At 57.5% G+C, this 23453-nt stretch overlaps 1 protein-coding gene across 1 annotated transcript in view; it reads right to left on the minus strand.

Moving 5' to 3' along the window:
- Nucleotides 1-2970: 2970 nt before the first annotated feature.
- ALX4 (ALX homeobox 4) overlaps nucleotides 2971-23453 on the minus strand; it is a 42121-nt gene continuing 21638 nt past the window's right edge. The window contains exons 2-4 of the mRNA XM_044750281.2: nucleotides 13652-13962; nucleotides 6051-6179; nucleotides 2971-3423 (exon numbers count right to left, since the gene is read on the minus strand). Of these exons, the coding sequence (XP_044606216.2) occupies nucleotides 3094-3423; nucleotides 6051-6179; nucleotides 13652-13962 (770 nt within the window). The 3' untranslated portion in view covers nucleotides 2971-3093. The remainder of the gene's footprint in view (nucleotides 3424-6050; nucleotides 6180-13651; nucleotides 13963-23453) is intronic.

Consider the following 23453-nt stretch of genomic DNA (forward strand, 5'->3'; position numbering starts at 1 on the left):
AGAGCCTCTCCTCCCGTGCCCTGGGAGTGGTGATGGCATCTGAGGGCGGCAGCAGCACCTACGTGTGAGGCCTTGGCCGCCCAGACTCACTCCCAGCAGAGATCAGAGGCTCCCAGTGTTGGGGGCGCTGCCCGCGGGTCTGCCAGCCACCCATCCCTCCAGCTTCGCATCGCCGGCTCCTCTGAGACCTTAGGCAAAGAGCCAGAGGCACTCCTCACCTCCTTAGCTTATTCACTGAGCAGCGACCCACGGAGCAGGCCCATTCTCCTCTCCGCCTGCCTTCACGAGCCGCGGCTCCTGAGAAAGCCAGCCGGCCTGCCCGGAGGGGCCCCCAAGCTGGCTTTGTCATCACAGGAGCTGCTGGGGGACGCCTCCCGCCCTAGAGCGCAGAAGCCTGGGCCTAGCCACCCGACTGGGAGGGAACCAGAGAGACGGCTAAGGAGGGGGCTCCGTCAGGGAGCTGAGTGGCTGCGTGAGCTCTCCCTGTGCCTCTCTCAGCTTTGCCTCGGCTTGAACACGGCCCAGGGCAGTCCCCGTTCCACTGGGGCGGGGGTCTTCTCATCTCCGTTGTGAAGGGATTGGACCAACTGGAGGGTTTCCAGTCTCTCCCAGCTGGGCGATCTGTGATTCTCAGAGTGTTAGGCAGGACCCAGAGGTCTGGCACGGGGCGAGGACAGGCCTGGGGCTGGGTGGCTACCTGTGGGGGGATGAACAGGGACCTTTTGCACCGGCATTTTAATCGTAAACACTGGGCTGTGCTGGTGGGACGGGCAGCCAGAGCCCCAATACCTTCTGCTATTAGAGGCCTTTTCTTCTCAAGCTTTTTGGTTGAAATCTGCCTGACTTAGCTAGCCCAGCCAGAAAGCAGACACACAGAGGAATGGAGCTCTGGGGGTCCCTTCCAGAAAAATCCACAGAGAGCCCTCCCTCTCTCCCCTCCTTCTCTGGAGTTCTACTTCTCTTTCTCTTTGTACCGATTCCCTCCGGGTGAGAACAGACCTGTGGTGAACGTCCCTCTCGTGTCCTTCTGCAGCCACTAGGGCACTGATGGAGGACACGGGGGGCTGTCCCTAGCCTTCAGCAATGTCTTCCTTTCCCTTCCTGGATTCTGAGGAGTCGGAGTTATTTCAGCGAAGCTCAGAACTGGAAGAGACTTCCGAAGAGCCGGGCCAAGACCCTCCAACATATGAAGCGCTTACAGCCAAGCCTCCAAGAGCATTTGATTCACTGTCTGAGACCCTTGCCACTTCTCGAAGATGGATTTGCAAGTGACGGTTCACAGAGGGGTGTGACTCTTATCAAGTGAGGCCCCAGCCTGGTCCCACCCCAGCCTGCTTTCCGGAGCAGACGAGGACAGTGGCAGAGCTGGAGGCCGCGACGCACCCCCAAACCTCCTGCAGCTCCAGGCAAGCACCTCAGTCTTCTCCGCCCAACCTGAGCGGCCGCCCTGTGGCCAGGCCCTGGCCCGGCGCACCCGGCCCTTCTTGCTGATAGGGTCAAGGGAAAAGGTAGAAGAGCCAAGCATTTCTCCCCAGGGCTGCCTGCTGGAAGGACCTCCCAGGGCTCTGAAAGGCCTGCCTCGGAAGACGGGTACCGTGGGCCACAAGCTGAGGTGGCAGCTTGGACCTGGTGCCAGAACCCAAGCTTCAGGTCTTAAGCGAGGCAGGCGTGGAGCCCCCCACGGAAGGAGGCCCTTCCTGCGGGCAGAGAAAACGGCTTCCCAAGGGCGTCCTGTCCCCACACCCGGGACGGAGCCTGTGACTGGAGTAGCTCGGCCCACAAGCCCTTCCAGAGGCTGGAGAGGGGCTGAGATTTCCGATCCCCCAGGGAAGGAGGGTGTCTGCCCCAAGCCTGGAGGCACATGGAGCCCCACCTGCGTGGAAGGCTCTGGGTGGTTCATGCTGCCCGGAGACGGCTGGGGAGGGCAGGCAGGCTGAGCAGCGGAAGGGCCCACCTGCCGTCTGGAGGCCAAGTGCGGGCATAGGACCTCTGGCAAATCCTGCACGCTGCTCCTGACCCTGGGCCGTGACCCCAGGCCCTAGCTTGTATGTTTGAGGTGTACGTCCTTCCATGCTGGGCCACTGCTCAGCAGCCCCGGCAAGTGACCAGGGTGGGGTAAGGGAGGGACAAGCATCTCCAGATCCTCCTGGAAGGGCCTGACTGGATGGAGAACCAACTGACCAGACCTGCCCGGGGAGCCGTCACCCTGCCCGTAGTGGGTGTCAGGGGGCGGAGAGCGGGAGTGTGCACACGTCCCCTGCCCCTATCCGGCCCTCCCTGCAGGCCTCTTCTCTCTAGAAGCTTTTCTTCTCCAGCACCGTGGGAACCGTGGGTGGTCTGTGTCCTCCCCCTGTGGTGTTTGCAAAGTCTCCGGGGTCCGAGGAAGTGGGAACGTGTCCCCTGGGCACTGTCCACCCTCCTAGATGCCAGCATTGCTGGGTGACAGCAGGATTCTGTGGCTCTCCTCCTCTGCCCGCTCCCTCTGGGGGTATCCAGCACTGGGGACCGCCAGGACGGGGACTCCTCGCCACTCAGGGTGAAGGCGAGGCAGGTGCCTTGGGTCCCGGAGGTCGGATTCCACGGGCTTTTAGGAGAAGGAGGCGGGAGAGCAGGAGGCTGAGTCTGCAGGGCAGCCTGTCCCTCAGACACAGCCACCCACGGGCCTGGGGACCATGGACCGCACAGAGGAGGGCAGGCCGGTGGGCCGCACTGTTGCCGCTGCTGGGTCTGGATGGGAATCTGAACTTGACTCAACGGTCAAACCGGGCAGGGCAGAGGAGCGGAGTGGGGAGAAGGGGTCTTCAGCTTATAATGGATGCAAAGCTGCGAAATGGCCACCCGGCTTCCTCCATGGCCACTGGCCAGGAGCAGGGGTCCCGGCCTCAGGGCCAGCGAGGGCCAGGGTCGGCTGCCCCCTCCCTTCCTGCAGTGTGCGGGCCTCAGACTCGGGGCGGCTGAAAGTGCTGGGGTCAGGCCCCTGGCCCAGGCCAGGTTCCTAAGAGGGGCGTCGAGTGGGAGGCTGGGGGCCTGGAGAGCAGGGGCGCGGCCCGGCCCCGAGGTGGGAGGGCGCGGGGAGGGGGCGCAGGGGCTCTGTCATGTGGCCCAGGAGATGGCCGCGCTGTGTTCCTTGGCCTTCATGCGCAGGGCCGCAATGCTCGAGGTCTTGCGGTCCGGCTCGCCGTTAAGCTCGTAGCCGTTGAGCCCCGGGCTGAGGCCGGCAGCTCCGAACAGGCTGCCCATGTGCGTCTGGCCCACGTGACTGCCAGCCCCAGACACGCTCAGGAAGTCGGTGACGCCGCTGGCCCCAGAGCCAGGGGGGTGGGCGTGAGGGGACATGCAGGCGGGCACTGGGTCGCAGGGGACCACACAGGCTGGCACGGGCGAGGCAGCCCCGTTGTTGCCGATCCAGGATGGGTTCTGAATCTGGGGAGAGGGAAGGGAGAGATGTCACAGGCTGCCGGGGCTGGGGGCGGCACGTAAGGGGCTTCCCCGTCCCCTGGATGACCTCTCCCTGTGGCCGAGCCCGGGCTCCATGCTCCCTCTGGCTCCTCTGTTCCCAGGGCCAGGCTAACAGCAGAGAGAAATTCTGTTTTAAGGAGTGAACTTCAAACTTCATCCAGGATCCAGCAAAAGGGCTGCCCTTGGGGCATGACTAGGCAGCTGAGGACAGTCCCACCTCAGCTGGCTGGGTTCCTCATTCTAGACTCCACTGCAGACTTCGTCTCTCCATCCGTGGACTCCTTAAGGTCAGCCACTGTGTCTTCCTCACCTCTGGCTCCTCCCCAGCCTGGAGCATCCTGACCAGTGGGAGCTGACCTGAACTTGGAGACCTTTGGCCTTGGGAATATGGGCTCTGGGCTTGTAGGTTGTGGTGTGGAGAGGGTGGGGTGGGCAGTGGGGGCCTAAATCTCCCAGAAGCCAAGGTCCGTGGCTGAGGTGTCAGGGGCTGATGCCCTTGAGGCTTCAGAACTAACTCAGGACAGGAGGGGCTGCCTCAGGAGGCCGTGAGCGCCCAAGAGTGGATGGATGGATGGATGGATGGATGGATGGATGGATGGAGCCAGGCTGGGCGCCTGCATGCCTTGGGGGCATGGAGGATGCTCAGGCAGTGGGTGGGGGTTCAACTGGACATCTTCTCTTCCAGCTGTGAAGCTGTCATCTCTTTCCCCTCCCCAGCTTCCACCTCTGGACCCCACTTTCCTCTAAGCATTTATGAGGAGGAAGAACTGAGGACTCAGCCAAAAAGCCCTCTCTCCAAGAGTCCTGGGTGGAGGGCAGGGTGAGCGCGACGAGCTCGGAGGAGACTGAGCACCTCTCAGCTGTGTGCAGGGGATCCTCGGTGGCCCTCGGCAGCTTCTGCCGGCCTGTCCCCCACACAGTGTAATACACTTGGGGAAAGCACCTCAAAGCAGAGTGAGGAGGGAACTCTGCCCCAGATCCCACGGAGCGCTGTCATGGCAACAAGACCTGCTGGCAGATCGGCCTGCCACATCCCTTGGGTTGGTTGTGTTGGTGATGGGGAACTGGTTGGCCTTCCCCACCTCCTCTTTCAAGGGGTCTGGGGCACGTGCTGTGTGGAACTGCGGGTGAGAGGGAGATACCACCCTGTGCTGTGTCTCTCCCTCCAGCGCATGAGCTCAGGCAGCAGAGAGCAAGGCCAAGCAGCCAGGGCTGGAGGTCCACACTCCAGGGGCAAGAGGGAGGCTGGGTTTGGGGAAGGAGAGGGGTGAAAGGGATGAAGCAACGTAGCAAGCGTTGATGCAGATGGCGTGTGTGCATGAGACACCCCACATTCCTCAGCCGCACCCCTAGGCCTGGCCCCTGACCCCTTCTGCATGAGTCCTGGAGGGGGAGGGGCAGAACTGGTCCAGGTGGGGCGCCCAGGAACGATATGCTGGCACAGCCCTGGGACAGGGAGAAGTAAGGGAGGCTTAGGAAGAGTTTGAGAAGGATCGGGGGTGGGGGGAGGACGCAAGGGGGTGAAGGGGCACGTGGTTGTGTGATGGATGGAAACTAGACTATTGATGGCGAACACGATGCAGCCTATACAGAAGCCGAAATATAGTCACATGCATCTGAAATTTACACAATGTTATAAACCAAGGCGGCCTCAATAAAATAACAAAAAATAATAACTTTTCTTAAAAAAAATGGAGACTTAGGAAGGCCTGTGCCACTGACTTGCTGCTGGGGGCGCCAGGCTTGGAGTCGACGGCAGAGGCTGTGCCCGGATGAGGGCTGGGAGAGAGGAAATGGCCACCTCTGCCAGACGGGTTGAGGGGTGTCAGGAATGGACTTGGTCCAAAATACATCTCCCCAGCATTCTGGGTGCCTGACAGTATTCGCCTCACTTTTTGTCCCTTTGCATCTCTCTGAGATCTCAAATGCCACTGGAACAGGGCCCGGCTGACTGACCTCTAAGAAGATGCTCTGGGGGGATGGAAGGAGAAGACAGCCCGAAGCCTGGGGGCGCGGAGAGCAGGCAGGGCAAGCTTTTGGAAACCGTGTAATTCACAAAGTACTTTTGCGTTGTCTAATTGAGACCTCACAACAACCTTACCAAAGGACTGGGTGTGATAACACCCACTTTCCAGGGGACGAAACTGAGGCTCAGAGCGCTGTGACTTGCCTGAAGGGAGAAAGATCTGGAGTTGGGATGATGACCGAAGTCTTGGGACTCAGAACCCGTGTTCCTTCCAGCCCTGCCGCAAGGCCCCCAGGTGTCAGGACTCCCTCTCGTGGGAGACACCCCGACGGTTCCAGACGGCCGTCGGCCAGCGGGGCTGTGGTGCCCACAGCGGAAATGGCAACAGCAGCGGAGGAGAAGCGCCTCTCGCTGCCCGACCTTCCCTTCCCTAAGTCCAGCCACGCCGGGGTCAACGCTTGTGTCGCACAGAATCAGCTGGTATAAACAGACACACACCTGGGCTGGGCCTGAAGGGCGACTTGGGGCCATGAGTCCCAGCTCAGGCCCTGGCCCTCCTCCGCGGTGCCCATTCTCGGCTCTCGAGCGCCCGGGGCCAGAGCGGGCAGCTGGGGCAGGGACTTACCTGGGCGTAGTTCTCAGCACGCGTGAGGAGGGGCAGCTCGTAGGCGGTGGAGAAGTGGGTTCGAACCTGCTGCATCTGCCCGAAACGCTCCCTCTTCCTCCACTTGGCCCTCCGGTTCTGGAACCAGACCTGCAGGACAGAGCCGACGTCGCGGGGGTCAGGCCGGAGCCAGAGGCCTCGCCTTCAGCAGCGCAAGCCAGTCCCTCGAGCCCCGCCAGCAGGCCATGGGGCCACAGATAGGTGTCTGCTTCATCTTTATCCTCAAGAGCTTACGGTCTAGACGGAACGAGGCTGAGAGTCGGGAAGGCAGCTCACCCCCAACTAGCCGCGGCTGTGATCTTGGGCCTGGAACTTTCTTTTTGTAAGCCTCAGAATCTAGAGCAAGCAAGTGTCCCACACACAGGTGCACCACGTCACTGGTCATCTTAGCCACCATGTAACTACCCCCGACATGGTGCAGCCCCATCGGCTGGGGGCCAGAGGCCTGTGGAAACCGGATCAAAGCTGTGAACGCTCTTCCAGAAAGTCCTTCTACTAGAGGGTCACACACACAATCTTGCCACATTTTTCCGAAACATTCCCGGCTCCCTGGGGCCTGTCCGTTGGCCCCGAGTCAGACTTCCTCCCTTCCTGAGCCCTCTCTGCAGCCCCTGTTGGAAGCAGCCCCCCAGCTCGGCACCCCCTGTGTCAAAGGTCCTCTGGGATAACAGGGCTTCCGCTGGGTGCCAGAGGCCGTCAGGGCGGGCTTTGTGGAGGGGGGGATGGAGCTGGCCTCCAGTGTCGGCTGGAGGCAGGAGAGCCCAGGGCTGACTTTACAAACAGCAGGGCACGTTCAGGAGGCCACGCTGCCCGGTTCGGGGGCACAGCGGGAGAAAGAGAATCACAGACGCAGGAGGCAGGTTGTGGGGGGCCTCCAAGGCCACGGGGAGGGGTCTGTCCTCGGCGCTGTCAGTGCAGGTGGCCCTGCGAAGTCTCGCACCCAAGACCGGCTGATGCTGAGGAATGGAAGCCTGTCTGTCACTCAGCATGCGGGGGAGGCGTTGGCTCGACCGGGACCTGACAGGGAGGGTGGTCTCTGAGCCAGGTGTGTGAGCCAGGCTCTTGGGTGGCGGTGGGCTGGGGGGCACTGGGTCCTTCTCCTTTGCAGGAACGTTTCTGGCAAGCTGAGAGCTCTCCCAAGCTCGCCTTAGGGTTGCCAGCCCTGCCCAGGACTTGGGACCTGGGTGGGGGGGATGGCAGCAGGGAAGTGGGGGAGAAGGAGTGAGGAGGGACCCCTTCCCAGCCAGGAATGGCTTCAGGCTGAGTCAGAGGCGGGCCGCGGAGCTCCTGCAGGGAGACTCCTGTCTGCTTGATGGACACCTGCCAGCGGACTCGGGTGCAGGCGGGCACACCGGAGCAGCGCACCGCCTGCAGCCTCGTGGCGGGGAGCACAGCACAGGGAACCTCGGCTGCAGAGCTGCAAGGAGCCGCGGCAGGCTCTTCCCGGGCCTGGGTACCTGGGGAGCCTCTTTCCTCGGGACGGTCCCGGCTCTCCGGGTGCCAACACTTCCCGTCCATCATAGTCAAGTGGCTGCAGAGCCAGAATCCAAGGAGAGTGGAAAGAGCTCTCCACTGAGCACCGAGCATCCTCGGAGGAGAGAGACGGAGCCGGGCGGGAGACACGGAAGGGCTCCCCACGGGGCAGCACAGAGGCTGCTCGGCCCATTCGGGCCTCAAGCGTAGCCGGGGACCGGAGCGCCCACTGGAGCGCCTGTACTGCCCATAGCCTCAGTTCCTGCATCTGGAAATGGGGCTAATATCTGCACTGACGTCCACACAGGGGTGGTGCTCGTAAAGCAGCAGCTGAGGTAATGAAAAATGCTGTCGCCGAGTCTTTAGAGAATTCACACTTATTTATTTATAGCTCCTGACCTTTCTGGCTGTCTTCTGCTGGAGGAAAGTAGTCAAAAAGGATGCGGTGTGTGTGTCACATGTTGGTGCAGGGAGGGTGGGGCTGCAGCTCTCTTCCCCCCTAGTCCCAAGTATACACGCGTGTGTGCATGAGTGTACACACACACGCATGCACACGCATGCACACGTGCCAGCCGAGGCCATATCCTCCTCTGGACTCTGGTATGGGAGAAGCTGTCTTCCTGTGTCGTTCGTCCCTGGAGACGGGCCCTCTCCTGGGCTGGGGGTCTCAGGCCCTGCCCCGCAGCCCCCCGGGGCCCCTTGTCCTCCGGGGGCTCCTGGGGTCCAGGCCCAGGCCACCCGCGGGGAGCCGAGGGCGGATCGGGTCTCCTCTCTGCGCTGCTGAAACGGGATCCCCCTTTATCAGCAGCCCGGCCGGGGCCTGGGCAGGATGAGAGAACGAATCCGACGGCTTGTTTTCATTTCATGTTTAATTTCCTGCAGGCTTAGCTCAGTCTTTCCGCTCGCTCCTCAGCCTCCCAGGGTTTTCTGGGGGGGGCGGGGAGCCGGGGGGAGGGGAGAAGCCCGCTGGAGGCTTCAAGATATATGGCTTCTCTCTTTCCTGGGGGGTGGGGAGAAGGCGAGAAGAAGTTTACGTGGGGGGTTTCCCTGAGTGTCTGGGCTCGGGTCCCCGGGTGGGGAATGGAGGCGGAGAGATGCTGGAGGAGGTGTCACACAGGGTCTGGATGGGCCAGAGGGACACAGAGCGAGCAGGGGGCCTACAATTGCGGGAGGAGCGTGTGGGGGGAGCAGGAATGTGGGGGGGCTGGAGCTGGGTGTGGGGGAGGTGGAGGCGGGGAGAGGGGAGCCCTGGGTTATCTAGGAAGATAGACGAGCCGGGGGGGGGGGGGGGGGGGGAGGCGGGGTGGGGGGGGCGGCGGAGAGACAGCGCTGGCTTTGGGAAGGGGGTGGAAGAGGGTCAGGCTGGAGGATTTATTTGAGGGCTGAAGATGGAGATGGGAGGCAGCAGCCGCAGCCGTGGGGCAGCAGCCGCTGGGAGCAGAACTCTCGCCTCCTCCTCCGATTCCTGCCTTGCTGGTCTCAGCCCTGTGCCCGAGGCTGGAGCTGTCCTGCCCAGATGGAGGCTGGCACCAAGTTAGGCTCTCTGGTCTTCAATCTCCTCACGCATCAATCGGGGGCCGTGGCAGAGGGTGTCCTCGTGGGCCCCTCCTGTGCTCGCCTTCTAGGGCCCTGAGGCTGGGAGCATCCGTCTCTTTCTGACCCCTGGAGCCTGGGGCTCTGAGAGCTCCCCTGAGATGCTCTGGGCCCCCAGGCCTGTCTCCACTGTGCAACCCCAGGGAGGAAAGCCGGCCGCGAGGGCCTGGGCTTCCAGCCTGCACGTTGCGCCGCAGGACCACCCCGCTCCCGGGCCCACCCTGGCCTGGGCCCGCTCAGCGCAGGCCTCTCCCCAAGGAACCAACCGTCTTGGCAGAGGCCTCACTAACCTAACCACAGCCCATCTGGGGCCAGGGCGGGGTGGCCCAGGGCGGGGAGGCCTCTGTCTTATTGTCTTCAGACACCAGCTGTGGAGATTGGAATCCCAGACAGCACAGAGAGGCCCCTGCAGCCCCCTGGAGTGGGGCCAAACCCCGGGCTTCCTCCCAGGAAAGGTCCATCTCGGGCCCCATCACCTCCTCCATCCCCACCACACTCTAGCCAGGCACCTGGCTTCCCACCAGCTGAGTGCGGGCCCTGAACAAACTCAGCAGAGGCAGGAGGGGGTTCCATCCCCACTTCCTCCACCTCCCGGGGCACTGCCAGGCTCACGGCTCAGCCCAGAAGTCTGACGCACATCAAGATCCCACCCACCCTGCTGCCTTGGACAGAGAAAAGGCTCAGAACAATCTGGCCTGTGTCCTGGTACAGCAAACTAAAGTAAAAGAAGCACTGGGCTGGAACCCAGGAGTCTCGGATTCCAGTGTCAGCACGGCCACTGAGTCACTGGTCCTGAGTTGCCTGATCACAGGCAATCCACTTCCCACCTCTGGACCTCCTCTTCCTCGTTATCAGATGAGAGGACCAGGTGATCCTTTCTAATATTAACATTCTGTAACTCTTTGAGCCTCCCTTTAGAAGATATGTAATAATACACCAGGGTTTCCCTTTTTGCCCTGGCTGCTAGGGAGCTCAGGGGTGAAATCAGTGCTCAGTGGCAACTATGATCCTAAGCCTAGATTCCTTTTTTTTTTTTTAAAGATTGGCACCTCAGCTAACGACTGTTGCCAATCTTCTTCTTTTTTTTTTTACCCCCCTTGCTTTTTCTCCCCCAGTACCCCCAGTACATAGTTATATATTTTAGTTGTGGGTCCTTCTAGTTGTGGCATGTGGGACGCCGCCTCAACGTGGCCTGATGAGCGGTGCCGTGTCTGCGCCCAGGATCCGAACCTGTGAAACCCTGTGCCGCCAAAGGCAGAGCATATGAACTTAACCACTCAGCCACAGGCCCGGCCCCTAAGCCTAGATTCTTGACATAATTACTTTCCCATTTCATGACATTATTCTTGTTCTTAGATGAAAATAATAAATCCTTAATTGTAGGCTGCCTCAATTCTCTTTTGGAAATAGGCATAAAGGTGTGTGTGTGCTGGAACACACTATTTTAGCTGTATGGTGGTGACTGAAAAATACCAGACGTGCCCTAGTGTCATTCCACATTTTGGACTGGAAAGGCCATCCCTCTTTTGAAACTAAGTGAATTCTACTCCTGGGCACTCCCATCCATTTGTTAGAGAGCATGTATGCAACACACATATGCACACACATGTGTACACACACACGGAAAATGAACGGGTTGACCCCACACCGACATGGCAGCTACAGGAATGTCCCATGACCAGCCTCCAAATCCACTGGCTGGCGCCCACACTGGACTCTCGGGTTCCGGTCCAGACTCCAAGACACCTGAGGTCACACGGCTGGTCGTCCCGCCGCCAGTGAGAGAGTGGGTGTGGGAGGGCTTCCGGAATCCCAGGCAAGCCGGCTGCCCTGCCTTCCTTCCGCCAGCATTCACTAGGCACGGGAGAGGAACTGAACAGGCAGCCTGGCCTCGGCGACAGGATTGACCAGCATGACTGTTCAGAGTCACTTTGGGGCCCTGCAGTTTCTGGATGGCTCCGTATTTACTGAGAACTGCCCATCCTTTTTCACGTTGGCCATTTAGATGGAAAAGTCCCTGGACCTGTTACAAAAGCCTCTGCCTCATGAACCAGAACACGGTGGAGACTGGTGGCCCTTTGCTTGACGCGTGAGAAGCACCCTGCCGAAGGTTCTTCCGTAAACTAACGCAATGGGGGGTGCCCTGGGGGCCTGGTGAGTGACGCGGGGCTCTTGGTCCTGGCACTGAGAGGCCCAGACTGCCGTACTGAGCTGTGCTGCTTTAAAAAAATCCGTGGACCAGCCCCGGTGGTATAGTGGTTAAGTTCAGTGTGCTCCACTTCGGCGGCCTGGGTTCGGATCACAGGTGCACAACTACATGGCTCACCTGCCAGGGGCCATGCTGTGGTGATGGCTCACATACAAAAAGAGGAAGATTGGCAGTAGATGTTAGCTCAGGGGGAATCTTCCTCAGAAAGAAAAAAATTCTTCTTTGCTCTCCCACTGGAGGGAGGAAAAACTGCTATATGACAGCACCACATTTGCTGTATCTAACACACTTTGGGTTGGAAACGCAACTGAGCATGACATTTATTTTGTGTTAAGCTGAAGCTTGAGCTCTAGTGCATGGATTTCATCACCTGTATTTTGGTTACTTGGAGATCTTGGCTTCCTTTCTGGGTCTTTCTTTTTTTTTTTTTTTTTTTTTAAGGAAGATTAGCCCTGAGCTAACATCTGCCGCCAATCTTCCTCTTTTTGCTGAGGAAGACTGGCCCTGAGCTAACAACTGTGCCCATCTTCCTCTACTTTATATGTGGGACGGTTGCCACAGCATGGCTTGACAAGCGGTGCCATGTCCACACCCGCGATCTGAACCAGCAAACCCCGCGCTGCCAAAGCGGAACGTGCGAACTTAACTGCTGCGCCACCAGACCGGCCCCCATTTCTGGTTCTTTCTTTGCTGTAATTTCATGCAGGGAGGGGGGACACACCTCTCTGGACAAAGGAGTCAATCGGTCTACAAATATTTATGTTTTGCCCTGTTGCTCTGAGTTCGGCCTTCTCTAATTGGTAGGGATACAGTGATGAACAATGAGACAGTACCTGCCCTCAAGGGACTTACATTCTAGTGGGAGGAGACAAGATAATTTAAGCCAGTCATAGATTCTATAAAGAAGATAAAATAAGACAATGTGGTAGAAGGTGACCTGGTTTGGTTGTATTGTGTTGTGTTGGGTTGTGTTGAGCTGTGTTGAGTTGGGTTGGGTTGTGTCGTGTTGGGTTCTGTTGGGTCGTATTCAGTTGTGTTCGGTTCTGTTGTTTTGAATTGTGTTGGTGTGGGTTACATTGAGTTGTGTTGAGCTGTGTTGGGTTGTATTGAGCTATGTTGCACTCTCTTGTTTGGGTTCTGTTAGGTTGTGTTGAGTTGAGTTTTGTTGCATTGTATTGGGTTGTGTTGAGTTGGGTTGGGTTGTGTTGAGCTGTGTTGGGCTGCGTTGAGTTGAATTGTGTTGGTTCGGGTTACTTTGAGCTGTGTTGGGTTGTGTTGAGTTGTGTTGCATTGTACTGAGTTGTGTTGAGCTGTGTTGCATTCTCTTGTTTGGGTTCTGTTGTGTTGCTTTGGGTTATGTTAAATTGTGTTGAGTTGAGTTTTGTTGCATTGTATTGGGTTGTGTTGAGTTGAGTTGGGTTGTGTTGAGCTGTGTTGGGCTGTGTTGAGTTGTCTTGGGCTCTGCTGTGTTGGATTGTGTTGGTTTGGGTTACTCTGAGCTGTGTTGGGCTCTGTTGTGTTGAATTGTGTTGGTTTGAGTTACTCTGAGCTGTGTTGGGCTCTGTTGTGTTGAATTGTGTTGGTTCGGGTTACTTTGAGCTGTGTTGGGTTGTGTTGAGTTGTGTTGCATTGTACTGAGTTGTGTTGAGCTGTGTTGGGTTGTGTTGAGTTGTATTGGGCCCTGTTGGTTGAATTGTGTTGGTTTGGGTTACTGTGAGCTGTGCTGGGTTCCGTTGGGTTGGCTGTTGTGGTTGTTGAGTGGTGGGAGGGGGCTACTGCTTTAGCCACAGTGGTTGGGAAGACTTCTCAGAAGAAGTATATTAAGTTGGGAACAGAAAGATGGAGGAGGCAGCCCTCTGGTAGAAAGCAGAGCTGACTATTCTGTGTCTGCCTGTTGGGCTGCTGTGAACGTCATTACGTTTATCCTGGTTCCTTTCTAAGAGCGGGCTTCCACAGCACAGACAGTCATCCCCTGCTTCGTGACAGCGCCTGGACTCTGGCACCATGGGGAGCCCAGAAACACAGCTAACAGGCTTCCTGCCCCTCCACCGGGGCCTCCTTCTTCCACCCCCTCCCACAGCGCAGAAGCCGAGAGTAAGGCGGGTCAGAGCAGACTTGCTCTGGCTGCAGCAGGAGCATGAGGGGCTGGCCGGGGGCCTCCCAGGCTCTCCTTGGAGTGAGGGCACGAAAGCTCTGGGGCCGTCGAGGGACAGTCGACGGTCCCGGCTCCAGGCACGAGCCCAGGGGAGACCCCGCTCTCCCACCCTCCCCAGGTGCCCCCACTGACCTGCACGCGGGCCTCGGTGAGGTCCGTCCTCATGGCCAGCTGCTCCCGCGCGTACACGTCGGGGTAGTGCGTCTTCTGGAAGACCTTCTCCAGCTCCTCCAGCTGGTAGCTGGTGAAGGTGGTACGGTTGCGCCGCTTCTTGCCCTTGTTACTCTCCGAGTCGGCCTTCTCCAGCGGGCTGGGCAGGTCGGCGCTGGCGCGGTCCTGGGGCCCCTTCACGCCGGCCTCCTTCACACTGAGGTAGCTGCTGTCCATCCCCACGGTGTCCGAGTCGGGTGGCAACTCCGGCTCACCCAGGGAGCTCTCTTTGGCTGAGGGGGGAGGAAGCAAGATCAGAAACGAGTGTCTGAACCAGGCGAGAGAGGAGGGAGGGGTCGGAGTCATCGCCCACCTTTCCCCTTCAGAGCCTCGTTGGAGGCGAGGTCAGGAGACCGGGCTTCTAATCCTGGCTTGCCATTAACATGCTGTGTGATCTTGGGCAAGTCCCTTCCCTCTCTGAGCCTCTCTGCCATCATCTCAGAATGAGCCCCTTCCAGCACCAATGTTGTGTGACTCTGAGTCAGCCAATCTGACCTCTATGACCTTGAATCCCCACCCCGCTGACCCTGGGGTCCTCCCTCTAGAAGGACCCCCTTTGCCAGAACTTCTCTGGGCATCAAGGATGCTGACCCAGTGACCTGGACTCCTGGGGTGGAAGGGACAACTTATTCAGCCACCACATTGGGCCCAACTGGGCTGGGGTGAGGAGGAGAGGCCAGCAACGAGGCAGACGGGAAAGCCCCTCCTATCCTGGCCTGGGCCCGGGGGGGCTCAGCGGGAGCTGTGGACACGGTGCCCCCAAGAATCCAGCGCTGGGGGGTCCTGTCCCTTTGTCCTCCACACTGGTCTCTCCAGTTGTCCCAGCAGTGTCCTGCCCGCTCCGGGCGGGGACTGTGTTTCCTGGGGTGGCTGGGCAGGCCCCCGCAGGCCCACGATGCTGACACGCGGGCCCCCATGGGTTTCCACAAACAGCTCGCGGCCTGGGCCCACAGCCACAGAGTGGGGGCCCATGGCCGACTCCTAGATGCTCAGAGCTGGGAACGACCAGTCCCCCCGTGCAGGTCCAGGATGAGGAGGCGGAGGACGGGATGGGCGGGTGGGTGGGGGGAGCTTGTCCACAGCAAATAGCCCCCTTAGCACCCTGGACAGACACCCTCATCTCAGAGGTTAGCGTGGACTCTGAGGCCGGCACCAGGCGGTGAATCCCACAGGACGACACTCCAGCTGCGTGCTTCGGACCTCTTGTGCCTCAGTCTCCCCCTCTATAGAGTGAGGATGAAGTGACCTGCAGGATCTTCCTCGTTAGGTGGTTGTGGATTAAAGAGGCCGGCATGTGAAGGACTCAGCGTGGAGCCGGCCGTGCAGGTTTCTGCTGGTACTGTTTTTCCCAGTTCTGGTTGGACTCTCGGGCATCAGAGGCCTCTGACCCTGGAGAAGTCCTCCAAGTGGGCAGGCTCTCCTCTGAGCACCTGGATGCAGGAGCATGTGCCAGCGCCACGGGAAAGGCGCTGCACTGGTATGTGGAGACGGTGCGAGCCCCCCCCTCCGAGCCACAGTCCCTTGTCTGACTCTTGTAGCGTGAGATAATGTACAAGATGGATAAGACGCGCGTAGGGGCATCTGAGAAGCCTTTCTCACGCACAAGCTCTGACCATCACAAGCAGGTGCTGTTGGGGTGAGCACCCACCACTCTGACCCTCGGTTTCCTCTTCTGGGAATAGGTTCGAGTGGCGGGCGTTAAGTGTCAGGACAATGCCTCCAGCCCAGATCTCCTGACTCCATCCAGGTCCTGGGGACCAAGCCTTCAGGTTCCTTCTCATCTCCGGCCCGTGCACACCAGAGGCTGAGAGGGACATTCTGCTTCTGTCATTCTCCAAGGCACCGAGGAAAGGAGGTAGAAGTGAGTGCCCACAGTGGCTCAGCTTTGGGAGGCCATTCCTGAGGGCCCCTGGCCATGCTGCCGCCACGGAGGCGGGGGGCTGGCCCGCAGGCACCATGCACGACCCGCTGTGAGCCCAAGGCCAGCAGACCACCACAGCTTCAGTGAGAGCATCATGCAAACTGCAGCTGGCAGCCGGGCCGAGAGCTTTCAGCAAAGATATTTATCTTCCTGGCAGACAAATAAGTTTTATGTTTTGGGTTTTTTTTTTAAGACAAGAAATCCCACCCAGCCTCACCAAAAATAAACATTGCTGTTATGCAACTTCCTGGAGGCCAGATTAGGGGGCAGCCCCTGTGCCTCCTGCCCTGACACTGCTCCCCGGGCCCCATCCCGTGACCCCATGGACCTTTACAGCATCCTCTGGCATCCAGCCTGGGGCTGGGACCACCTTGCACAGTAACAGGGGCTGTGCTGCACACGGGGAGCTCCATGTTATAGAAACCCCAGGTTGGTAGGGACCAGCCCAAACTCCTCGTCTTAACTAGGGGGAAACTGAGGCCAGAGAGAGCAGAGAATGTGTGCCAATTGGCGATAGAGCATGCCTCTCAGCTCCTGGGTCATTCTCTACTCTCACCCTGTGGTCTTGGGCCCTTTTCCCAGGGATAGAGAGGGGGGCAGAGGAATGCAAGGGCCTCACATAACCCAGGAGTCCTGCTCTGCGCACCCTGGGGGCAGGGCCAGCCCCTGAGGATGACGGAGCGACGATGTGGCCCCTGAAAGAAGCCCATCAGTGGGGGGCTGGTTCTAGGCTTTGCCCAGGGGGAGGTGACAGCATGTCCAGTCTTCCACGGCGAGAAGTAAGACTCCAGCTTTCCCCGCCTCCAGCCACCCACTGAGACCAAGGGAGTGGGGGAAAAACAGGGAGACAGCGGGGTGTGTGCAAAGACCGCCAGACCGAGAGGCGGGAGACCTGCTCTCCTGAGGTCTGCCCGCAACTTCGGATGGTCGTTTCACATCCAGAGTCTCTTCTGCAAATGGGGGCAGGCGTGCCCGTCTGGGGTGGGGGTGGTGTCCCTGCCTCCCCCGTGGAGCATCCCTCCCAGCTTAGTCAGCTGGGGACCTTCCCTTAGGCTCTGGAGCGGGGAGAAGCCGGGGGGAAGGATCGGGGCACATCTGCATCCAGGCAAATGGCAGCTAACTGGATAGGCTCAGAGATGGAAGGAACCTGGTACACTGACGCTTCTGGCTCCTTGAAGATGGAAGAAATCCTTCTAGTCTGTCTTGATTATTGGTCCTCTTGTTTTAAATCCTGAGACTGGGTCCCTCGGGTAGACAACAAAGAAATATTCCTGAAGGTTCTGCGGCCCACCCAACCGGTCAGAACGACAAGCCAAGGCCCTCTCAGGCGCTCGGTCCAGAGATCCCAGACACAGGGGCATCCATCTCAACCTCCCTCCCCCGACCCCTGGCATCTCCGCAGGGGCTGTTATCCAGGCTTTGGGGCCAGAGGGCTCACTGCCCAGGACAGCTAGATCCTTCATCCTGTCCGTCTCCTGTAGGTCTGGCTCATTGTCCTGGTCCTAACCCTCCAGGGCCCTTCCCCAAGACAGCCCCATGGACTCTTGGCGACAGCTACCACCCCTCTCTGAGTTTTCCATCCTCTTAACCCAATAGCTACAGTGCCCACTGTTCTCCTCAGGTGGCCCCAAGTTCATGAGCCTGTGTGAGACAGGTGGGTGCCAGGGGTGGCATGGGAGGTGGTGCAGGGCCCTAGGCAAAGCCAGCAGATGGCTCTCCAGCTACATGACCCTGAGGGGCTGGGTGGGGAGGCAGCACGGAGGCCCGAGGCCTGGGGGCTGGTCAGGATCCCACTTTTTCTGCAGCGCCCTCCTCCACAGGCCGGCCACTGAAAACAGAGGTCCCGCCACTCAGGCTGAAGTACTCTCGACCCGAGGAAACCGCCGACCTCCTGGGTCCCCTCGCCCTGACCTCCAGCCGCCTGCCTGGAATGTCCCTTCCTTCCAGCTGACCTCCAACATCGAGTGGAGCGCCAGCTCCTCCAGGAAGCCCCCCAGCCTGCAAGAGCCACACAGACCCCTCCGCCCTCTGCCCCGCCTCTCCGCTTCCTGCCTTTGTGTCTGATGAGGATATAATCGGCCCCTCAATGTGCATCTCCTACAGAATGGCAGCTCCCCGAGGGTGGGGACCTCATGCCATTCGTTCCTCTTCAGCCCAGGGCGTGGCTCAGGACACGGCAGGTGGCAGACACACAGTCCGAAGTTGCTGAAGCATAATCAAGCAATTTCAACCAGACATCCCTGAGCACTCACTCTGTCCAGCTCCCTGTGTGCGCCTACTGTGTGCCAGCGCCATAGCACACCTGCAGAAAATGTTTGCTGAGTGAATGAATGCACCAGTGCATCCTGCTGGACAATGAGAAGAAGGGTGGACAGGATACAGGAAAAAGAGGTAAGCGGTAACTCGGGCATCCTCAGAAGATTGACGGCTGAAGCAGGAGGAGGAGACGAGACCATCAGGGGAGAGGGTAGAAGATCAAGACAGACCCCGATGGATGCTTCCACGCAGGGAGCAGGGGGTCGAGGGAGGCTCCCGGAGGGAGAAAGAGAAGCGAAGACATGGGATTCGCCGAGGGGGCTCTGGAATTTCAAAGTCCAGGAAACTCAGTCCAGGGTCTGCCAGGAGCCCGCTCGGTCCCCTCCATGCTGCCACATGGGCAGAGAGAGAAGGCCGCTGGGCCCTCCTCCCACAGGACCCCGTGGCGCCCAGCACTGGGAGGTGGCTGAGCAGCAACACTGCCCAGCCCGGGTCCAGGCCACCTGCCCGCGGGTCTGGCGGCTCCCTCGCCCTCCCTGGGGCAGCTGCCACATGGGCTCTGACTGGTGCTATGCTGACACCCCTCCCAGAGTGGGGAAGGGAGCCCTGGGGGGGGGGCTTTGTCCCAGGCTGTGGGGCCCGAGACAACGTAATCCGGATCCATGGCTTCCCAGTGGAATGTCTTGATCTGGAAACAAACCCCAGACTAGGCGGCGGAACCAGGTAATACGCGTATGTAAACCATTAAGAGCACCAATGACCGTCCACGGAAGGGACACAACGGCGGCCCCGATGGTGTCGCATGCCCATCTGCACATCCGAGGTAAGGAGTCCCACCCCCCACTCCCGATGGAGCGGAGGCTTTGAGTCAAGGTTAGACTCATCATCAGGAGCCACGGAGGCCCTTTGACCTCTGCCTGAACCCCCCCAGCGCGGGAAGCACCTCTTCCCGGAGCCGCCTGGTCCGCGACCGGACAGCCCCGCTCTTGGATTTCGAGAAATGCAAGAAATAGAGACCTTTTCTCCATTCCCTTGCCCTCTACCCGCTGGTCCTGGTTCAACCCAACGTGTCGCCTTCATCGAGTCGCCCCTTGTTTGACATGAAAGCCCCTGAGAGATTTCCAAAGGTGAACGTGACTTCTTTCATGACTACAATTTAAAGAGAATTCTTTTGTGACTCTGATTTCAAGAGAACGAACTTCTGAAGCCGTTCGGGGGGAGGCTGCTGAGGCCTCCTTGTGCGTATTCCTTCTGAATACGTGCGTGTGCTCGGAGGTGCGCCCCGGGCGTGTGGCACGAGCCTGCAGTTGTGAAGGCCGGTGGGGGACACGTGCGTGGCTGCCTGTGGCCAGGGCTGTGGAGCGTGTGTGCCTCTGCGGTCAGGCACAGGCACAGCCATGGGGTGTGTGTGCTGTTGGGTGTGAGTGCCTCTGGGACCGAGGGTACTGCAGAGACACGTGGGTGGGTATGGGTGTGCATGTGTGTGTGTGAGTGTGAATGGAGCTGTGCACAGGCCTGTGCGTATGGAGCCTGTATCTAAGAGGTCTGAGTAATTTTATCCTCCATGGTTTTGATTACATCTATTTTTCCTCCAAACATCGGCTTTGTGGGGCCACACCGCCAGCTGCGTTCTGGGGTGAGCTGGCCTCCCGCGCCCCGTGGTAGAGAGCACAGCCCATGTCATCTCCTTAAACAAAACAGGCCGGCGGGAGGCCCTTTCATGCTCGTCACAGGGCACTGATGAAGCCCACTGCTGTCCAAACAGGCACGCGGGGTGGGGGCGGAGGGGAGAGGTTAGCCATTGATCATGTCCCCGGCCCACCTCATCTGCCACCGGGTTCTGTGCGAAGCTCAGCTTAGATGTCGGCTAGTTTCGCTCCAGGCCCAATCAGTAACGCCAAAGGGGCCACAGCTGGGGGACATTTCAGCAAACACGCATGGCGTCTATCCGTATGCACCAGCTAGCGACAGTGTCCCTGTCCATCCGCATGCACTGGCTAGTGACAGCCTCCCTGTCCATCCGGGTGCACCAGCCAGCAGCAGCGTCCCTGTCCATCCACGTGCACCGGCTAGTGACAGCATTCCTGTCCATCCGCATGCACCGGCCAGTGACAGCGTCCCTGTCTGTCTGCGTGCACCGGCTAGCGACAGTGTCCCTGCCCTTGAGGAGATGCCCGTCTGCAGAGGAGAGTGGGGATGGAAGCCGGTTGCTCGAGCCAGCCACCCACGAGGTGATGTGGGTGCTCCTGTTCACCATCACACACCAACCCAAGCCTTAAATACGCTTCTCAAAACAAGGAAAGTCCGAGAAACTGTCACAGACCCCAGGAGGCTAAGGAGACAGGAGGACTAACATGGTGTCCTGGATCGCGGCTGGGAACAATAAAAAGACATTAGGGAAAAACTAGTAAAATCGGAATAGGGTGTGGAGTTCAGTTAACACTAACGTTAAAAAAAAAATGTGGGCACAATATTTGAACAGACAATTCAGCATGGAAACATGCTCCATATATTTTCCACTGTGGAAATGCAAACGAAAACCCCAAGGAGCCATCGCTAATGCACCGATGTAGCAAGTGATGGCAAGGGTGTGGAGCAACCGGAACGCTCCGACCTCGCTGGTGGGAGGACAGTGCGGCCGTGTCGTCTCTCATGAGATGTCCACTTACCACACGACCCAGCGATCCCACTGCTAGGCACTGACCCTAAAGAGACAAAGACTTATTTTCTTTGCAAACCTGTGTGCAAATGCTTGTAGCAGCTTTGTTCATAATTGCCGCAAACTGGAAACGACCCAAATGTCCTTTAACAAGTGAGTGGATAAGCAAGTTGTGGTCCAGCCAGGCAATGGGATGCTACTCAGAGATAAAGGGAAAGAACCACTGATGCGAGCGATGACGTGGGTGACCCTCAAAGCAGCAGAATGGTCTGTCAAAGAAGCCAGTCTCAAAATTTCTATCATGTACGACTCCACTACTTATTGTATCGGAGAAAGGCGACAGTATCAGATGGAGAACAGACCCCTGATTGCAAGGGGCTCGGGGTGGGGGAGGGTTTGACCCCAAAAGGCTGCACTGGTGTGGGGACCTGCCCTGTGTCCCGGTGGTGGTGCTGAGTGCGTGAGTCTGTACAGGAATGTGTTAAAATTCATAAAACTGTACACACTCCAAATTTTAATTTTACAGCATGTTATTTTAAAAATAAAAGAGATGTAAACACTTTTCATATAAATGCAAAATTGTATTTAAATATGTTAAAGAAAAACTAAGTCAAGTTTGTATGTCTTCACCCAGAAATTGAACTTCTAGGCGTTGATCCCAAAGAAATAGTTATGGATGGGCACAAAGAATTAACTAGAAAGAAAATTCACTGTGGGCTTATTATATAGAAAAATTGAAAATAACCAACATATCTGGTTATTTAAAGATAGTTTAAGGGATTGGTTAAATAAAGGAGGATGTTTCCAGAAATGGAAGATCCTTCTTGATACTTTTTATTCTGCAGGCTGCTTCTTTCTTGGCATTTAACACACATTATTATGTATTTATTTGGAGTTTTTCCCCCTTTGTTTATTGTCTCTCTCCTTTCCACAAAATAGGGGACATATCTGAATATATTTGTTTTGTTTACCCCTTCTCTCTAAGAACTAGTATGGTGGCTGGCAGTAGGCGTTCAATAACCTTTGATGGACAGATGGATGAAATGGATGTTCTAGAAGAACAGCCTTTTAGTACCTGGAAAGATGTCCATGCTATATTAAGTAAATCTCATTTTGAAAAAAAAAGAGGGAGGTGAGGGGAGTATCTATCCTTAGAAAATACTAGAAGTTTCCAGAAGGTAAGAATACAGGTATATGGGTTAATTTTGGTTCTTTTTTTCTGGTCTGAATTAATTTTCTATTTGTCCTACCGTGAACAAGAGTTGCTCTCATATTTTAACATGCTACATGAAGCAGCCATTAGAATCCTGAGTGACACATGCTTCCATAGGCACTGGACTCTGCTGTGCGATTTTGGGAGGCAGGGCGATGGCCACCCCTTGGAGCGGGGTGGGGGCAGGGCAGGGAGGCTGCAGAGAGAAGCCCCCTTTGCAGTGGGGATTGGCCACTGTCCTCACCAACTGGATGTTGGACACTCCCCGAGCTCAGCCTCAAGTTCAGCCTCACTACTGTCAAATACAACCGGAAAGAGTGTCTAAAACTCACCCATCTGATCATATCACCACCCTCTACACAGGCTTTCACTGACTCCCAGAGCCCTCATTAGGACTGCCAGAAAAAATACAGGGTGCTCAGTGAAATCAGAATTTCAGAGAAACACTGAATACTGTTTTAGCATAAGTATGTCTCAAATATTGCATGGGAAATACTTATACTAAAAATTACTCATTGACTTGAAATTCGAATTCGACTGAGCAACCTGGTTTTGTCATTTGTTTTTAGCTAAATCCCAGGCAGGACCGGCCCCTGCCTGCCTCAGCCTCACATCCCCTCACCCCTCACCTCGCTCCCTGACCCACAGACCAGCTTCCACTGCCCCAGTGCCCTGCACAGTGGCTCCAGGCTTCCACATTTCTGCACGCGCCCTTCCTTCTAGGTCCTTCTGCCCCTCATACATCTGGCTAACTACTTCTCTCACCTGTATATCTTTCTCTGTAATTTTTGTGCCTTTTTTTTCCTTCACTACGTGTAATTATCTGGGTTCTATATGGAAATTTGTAAGAAATCAAGACAAACCAAAAGAAGAAAATCATAACATACACCCACAGGGGACATATCTTTTTGTGTAAGTATTTTTTAACCTAACATTATCCTGTACGTCCTTCCATGCTGTTCCATATTCTTCTACCACATCATTTTTAATGGCTGCATAATATTCCACCACATGGAAAACTCCATTTTACGTAATCAATCATCTACTGTTGGGCACAATGGGTTTCTGACTGTCTGAAATTATGGCAGGCCTGTGTTGAACACCCTTGAGCTTAAATCCCTCGATACATTTATGGTGATTACCTTAGCGGAAGCGCCAGGAACTAGAAATCCTGAGTTAAGGCATACACACACTTTCAGACCTCTGATGAACGCCGCCGAATTGCGCCAACGTCCTCGGCGACTGCCGTGTGCCGCCTGCTGGACGGCCAGGCTCAGTCACCACAGTGTTTGCAAAATCCTCGCCAGGGTGATGGACGGAAGTGAATTCTTGTTTGAATTTAGGGTTTTTATTACTAGTAGAGTCAAACCTTTTATTGCGTATTTCTCCTTTTGTGATTGCTTCTCCCCGGCTGGCTTCTGAGGGTCGGTGCCAGGGGGACCCCTTCTCCCTCCCTGACCCCCGCTGGGCTTACCCCTTAAACACCGAATTCCCTGCTTTAAAGGGCTGGTTCCGGGCCCACCCCACCACGAGACTGTGATGCTCAGCCGGGGCCTGGGCTCCTTCTGCCTCTGGCAGCACTGGGGCAGCTCTGCACGCCCTGCTGAGGGTGACAAGGGACCCAGGCCATAGGCTGAAGTCCAGACCCGGGAGGGCCGTGGTCTGTCAGCACACA

Source organism: Equus asinus, chromosome 17 (assembly GCF_041296235.1).
Source record: "Equus asinus isolate D_3611 breed Donkey chromosome 17, EquAss-T2T_v2, whole genome shotgun sequence".
In the NCBI taxonomy this organism is placed as follows: Eukaryota; Metazoa; Chordata; class Mammalia; order Perissodactyla; family Equidae; genus Equus; species Equus asinus.